General features: G+C 37.0%; 1 protein-coding gene across 1 annotated transcript; it reads left to right on the plus strand.

Annotated features, from left to right (window-relative positions):
* Positions 1–3,506: 3,506 nt before the first annotated feature.
* Positions 3,507–4,522, plus strand: pin4 (protein (peptidylprolyl cis/trans isomerase) NIMA-interacting, 4 (parvulin)). Its single transcript, XM_088293120.1, has 4 exons — positions 3,507–3,697; positions 3,879–3,946; positions 4,036–4,155; positions 4,349–4,522. The coding sequence occupies exons 1-4, from the start codon at positions 3,661–3,663 to the stop codon at positions 4,505–4,507; spliced, it is 384 nt and encodes a 127-aa protein (XP_088149246.1). The 5' UTR covers positions 3,507–3,660; the 3' UTR covers positions 4,508–4,522.
* Positions 4,523–5,582: the final 1,060 nt, after the last annotated feature.

Genomic DNA, 5,582 nt, shown 5'->3' on the forward strand with positions numbered 1-5,582 from the left:
GGAATGATGCGAATCTGTTATGTTGAATATGTCATTGGGAATGAATGTGCAATTGTGGGGGTACATTGAGATTGTTGGAATGAAAAACAATACAGTCAAGTCAGATTTTGTTATATAGCACTTAATCACAAGAAATTCTCAAAAGGCTTCACCTATCCACAGTACACACATATTAATGACACCCCCTGACCTTTTCCCCCAAGAGCGACAAAGAAATACTAAAAATAAGAACAAAAAAAAAAACCCTAAACAAATAAAACTAAAAACATCTGGGTAAAAAAAAAAAGGGAAAACTTGAGAAAGGACCACAGATGCGGGAATCCCTTACGAAAAAGTAGTAAACAAAGTATACGCAAGGATAAGTATACGTTTGTAAAGAGTGCTCTAGAATATGTACTTGTAGTGTACGGAAAGTATCCTAATTATTATACTAAATTGGAACACATTCAGTTTTTAAAAGTAAACTTTAAGGATACTCATTCAATATTATATATATATATATATATATATGAAAATATTGTATATCCCTAGTCCACAGTTTCTTGAAGTGCACTGAAAGTACACTAATTTATATACTACTAGTATACAGGTTTGTACTTTAAGTGTACTAAAAGTACACTCATTTAAATACAACTAGTTTACCACTAGTCCAGTTTACTTTATAGGTTTATACTTATATACATACTACAAGTAAATTCATTTCTATACTACTAGCATAAGAGTTGTACACTTCTGGTCAACTTTAGTTTAGTGATTTACATGTTAAGAGTACCAAAAGGACACTCACTGACATTTTAAGATAGCTTACATTGCATTTTCAAATATATAACATTAAAGATGTGCATTTAAAAAAAATCAAAAAAAATCATGATGATCAAGTATTTCTTTATTGAGAAAGGGCAGGATTTGAATTTGATTTTACCGTTTTTCCAGTCATATGTTTAGAATAGCTGATGTTATTACATTTTTTCCCAATTATCCTCCTCACATCCATCATTGTGGTTTCAGGGAACTTTGCCTGGGTATAGGCTGTGGGTGAAAAAAAAAAAAAACAAGAAACAAATCATAACTCAAATGTCATTTTCCATTCACCAATATTTTGTCTCAGATTTTACTGTTTACTGGGATCAAACACAGTCTTTTAAGAGTAAAATGTACTCTACGAAATTTACTGTGTACGGCCTTCTGAATTTAACTTAAAAGGGAAAGTCAAGCCAAACATGTTCTATGCAGGCCCACTAGTTGAAACGAGGCATCCTGATTAACTGCATTTGTCGAATATGAGTTAAGCAGCAAAATCCACCTGTGTTTGTTCATCCCAAGGGGCGGCCATGTCACCACCTATGTTAACTGAAAACAACGTCACAATAGCTCAGGTCTCAGATAACGACCAATCATGGCTCAGCCTCAGAAAACAGGTGGTCTGGTCTGTGAAAGCCAAAAATGGGTGGTTATTGCTGCTTAACTCATATTCCACAAAAACAATATTAATCAGAATACCATGTATAGATTAGTGAAGGTGCCTAGAACATATTCTTAATAAAAATGTTTGGGTTGGGATTCCCCTTAAGACAAATAAGCAGAAACTGCTACTGAGGAACTAGATAAAAAGAATCCACTTTAAGAGGTAGTGTACACTGCCATAGTAATCAGAAATTTGTGTGGGTTGTTTACAACTCTCATACAATGCACTCACCAAGTATACTATCAAGTTTTGTGTTGTCAAGCTGCGGCTTTGACTCAACATCCCTGTGGGAACCTGACTGTTTCCCCGTCAAACTTGAGTTAGAGAGCGTTTCTCTCCCATACACAAGGACAGCAAGATCTCCAATTAATAAAGCTGAACTTGCTGTCTGCAGAGACCTCAGCTTTCTCCCTGGTACCAAGACATTAGATTAGAAGATTAGAAATCCCTTTTATTGTCATTGTCACGCCGTTTTGCCATTTTATTTTTGCTTGTATGCTCGTTTACAGCGAACAGAAAAGTGTTCTGCACGTAGTCTACTTAGGGGTCTTATTGATTCAAGCTCCTTCGGTGGTTTGCGCGCCTGTTGATGACGTCTGGCTCTAGTATATATTTCTGTAATATATTTCTTTTCAGATAATTTGCCAACCCCTGGCTGTTGTATTTGTATGTTCTAAATTACTAAATGAAAAAAAAAATTGTCCTTCACTGCTATTTTAGCAAGGAATCACGATTTTATTTCTTCTCAGGCATCGCCGACGAGCTTTAGCAAAGACGTACGTCACGCTATAGAAACGCGACTATGGGCAGAATTATTATTATTATTATTAGTAGTAGTAGTAGTAGTAGTAGTAGTAGTAGTAGTATTAGTATTAGTATTAGTATTAGTATTAAACAATATCAATTTCCACTCTCCAACAAAATTGAACCATCAAATGCCAAACAAACATACAACAAAATAAACAAAATAAAAATAAAAAACAGAAAACCAAAAGTCTACTCAGAGAAACAAACTCACCATATTATCAATATTACAACAGCAAGTTTTGTTTTAAATTTCTGCAATATCTTTGTAAAAAAATTCCATTTCTTTTATATAAATCAAAAATAAAGGGCGACTCTTAATAAATCTGCATCTATGAATAAACTGTTTCGCCATTATTTTAAAATGTTGTACATATCTCCTGCTTTGTATTATAATTTGAGGTCCCATATTTGATGTCCATATATTCCAGTTGAGCGAACTTCTGGTCCTTTTCAGTCATCCAATTGTGAAAGTCTTGCCAAAAAGTTTGAATATACTTAGAATCAAAAAATAAATGTTCCAAAGTCTCTGTTTCACAATTAGATAAAAACACAAACATTTTGTTCCAGATTAAATCTGTGTTTCAAAAATTCTTGACAAGGATAGATATTATTCAATCGATTTTGCGTTTGTTCCTCTCTCCGCGTGGATTTGACATCGGCATTTAATTACGAGCATGGCATTTTCCATTTACTATTTTAAAGATGGCAATGTGGAGGTTGGCGACATTTTTGATGACCCTGGAGGACCAACAAAATCACCCAAAACAAATCATGTCGTGTCCCGACCTGCACAGCGATGAAGAGTGGATTCAGGTGAAGTGGTTGGACAAGACAAAAGGGAAAAAAACAAGGCCCCGTCCATGATCATAATGCTGCAAAAGATGCTCAGTCGACATCATTCAACACACATTAGGATGCTATACGATGTTAGTTGAAATATTGTGAAAGTCAATCAAATAAAGCGGTGCAGGTTGACGAATACAATAACCCGCATGGTGTGATTTTTTTTTTTTAAAAATGTTGCAATTGAAATGGTCAGAAAACTGTGGAACAAAAAGCATTTTAAAAAACAGCGGAGGTTTGAATATAATAAAGCTGAATTGTCAATAAATTTACACAATTACCATTTCTTTGTGGATTATAGATCAGATTAGGTGAATCTCAAAGTGGTAGACGAAAATCAAACAAATGTTGAGAAATGTTTGTGTTTGTCGTTGTACACTAGATGGCGGAACACACGCGAACTGGCTGCAATTCAGCAATGTCTTACCGTAGAAGAAGACACAGATCTACTGCGCAAGTGCGACTAAACAGAAGCATGAGCGTTTGCTCGAATTTGCTATTTACATCCTACTCCATAGTTTGAATTTCACTTAAAGTCACTTGAAATGCCACCGAAAGGCAAAGGTGGCAAGGGTGCTAAAGGTTTGTGCTTTCTTCGTTGTTCTTTGTTTTTCTTTCTGTAAAACGTGTATGTGTGTGCAAACCAACCACTTGTATTGTGACGTTAGCTCGCTAATGCACTTTTATTTCATACGTCTACTCTATTACGTGCTTTGATAGAAATGTATTTTGTATCATCCTCATTTTTCAATCTTGCGTTTAGGAGGCGCGTCAGGAAGTGCGGATACTGAGAAGAAGGAGAAGGCACCAAAAGGAGGCACTGCTGTTAAGGTTTGACATATCTAATATACTATATTTTTATTTTATCTGCCCATCTACTTAGGTAGCCTAAGCCAAACTTCTCGCTTGCACCCACACAGGTTCGCCACATTCTTTGTGAAAAACATGGGAAATGCATGGAGGCAATGGAAAAATTGAAAGCTGGAGTTCGTTTCAGCGAAGTTGCATCGCAATACAGTGAAGACAAAGCGAGACAAGGAGTAAGAACATCTTTTATTCAAGTCACTCCTTAGCATTAATTGCTGTACCAAATTTCACTTATGTATTGTCTAGTTTCGTACAAATTTGTTTCTTTTCCCCCCTCATTGTACAAATGTTTTAGAAAGGAAAGACAATTTGAATATTGAATTTATCATGAAAATATGTTGGCTAATGTTTAATGTTTTTGGACAGGGTGATCTGGGTTGGATGACGCGAGGATCCATGGTTGGACCTTTCCAAGAAGCTGCTTTCAATTTGGCTATATCTTCTATGGATAAGCCTGTTTACACTGACCCTCCTGTAAAGACCAAATTTGGTTATCACATCATTATGGTGGAGGGGAAAAAGTAATGAAGCACAACAATAAATTGGGACATTCAATTTTACATTGTGCTCGATTGTGGATATTATTATTCCAGTAACTCCCTTGATGCAATGTCTGTTTAAAAAAAAAAAAGGAAATGAAATTATTACTTTGTCTTAGCTACTTGTCACTACTACATTATCTGCTTAACCATTTACATTCACTCAATTCAAAGTAGACTATAATTAGTGGTAGAGCTTGGCAGTCTGTTCCAGGGCAGAATGCTCCGACCTTCCGGCCCAGCCGGACGGCCATTTTTGGGGCGTGGGATGACAAATTAAAAAAAAAAAAAGGATAGATTAACAAAGGGCGGAGATTGATTTTAGTCCGGCCCATTAATCAGCCCTCGTGCGTGTGATGAACCTACTCGCGAAAGGGACAAATGACCTAAATGGCCTCTGAACGCGTGAATAGTGCCACTACCAGCGGTTTGAGTATGAAGAGATGTGAGACATCAGTGTGAGTTCAAGGGTTGCCCCCCTTTTTGTAATGGCATGTCCCTGTATCAGATGGGAGGCACGGGTTATGTGATGTCAAAATAAGGAAATACAGGCACGCTTGAACGCACACTGCTGTCTCACGTCTCTTCTTACACAAACTTCAAATAAATTGCCGTTAGCATCTCTCCCGCGGCGGTTTCATACGCGGATGCTTTTTGGGGGGGCGGTCGGGGGCCGACAATTTTTATGAATTTGGCTGGAGGGTTGGGGCTGGATGGGTACAGAGATAGCGGCCGGAGGGCGGTTGACTGACCAGCAAAAAAGGGTCAAGTGCCCAGCTCTGGTTAGTACAGACAATTTGTCTAAACTAAACTACTGGGTATTATATAAAACGAAATGCATGTCAGAGCCCAGGAAATGTCCTCATTGTATTACATCCAAAATCAAAACAAATGTCTCCTAATGCAATCTGGCATAGGCTACAGCTCATCTGTAACCTTGGTGAAGTCAAGTGCAGAGAGAGACATGTATACGTTTTTTTCAATTCCTCCATCTCCTTAGTTTTATTTTTCGTTTTGTGTCGGATTAATTAAAAGAGAGAGAGAGAGAGAGAAAACAAAAC

Source organism: Idiotropiscis lumnitzeri, chromosome 4, assembly GCF_059441095.1.
Source record: "Idiotropiscis lumnitzeri isolate Australia: NSW breed Sydney's pygmy pipehorse chromosome 4, RoL_Ilum_1.0, whole genome shotgun sequence".
Taxonomy (NCBI): Eukaryota; Metazoa; Chordata; class Actinopteri; order Syngnathiformes; family Syngnathidae; genus Idiotropiscis; species Idiotropiscis lumnitzeri.

Coding starts and splice junctions, on each gene's coding strand:
- pin4 (XM_088293120.1), top strand. CDS start 3,661: ATGCCACCGAAAGGCAAAGGTGGCAAGGGTGCTAAAG. Junction 3,698..3,878: donor AGGTGGCAAGGGTGCTAAAG/GTTTGTGCTTTC, acceptor TCTTGCGTTTAG/GAGGCGCGTCAGGAAGTGCG. Junction 4,156..4,348: donor AAGACAAAGCGAGACAAGGA/GTAAGAACATCT, acceptor GTTTTTGGACAG/GGTGATCTGGGTTGGATGAC.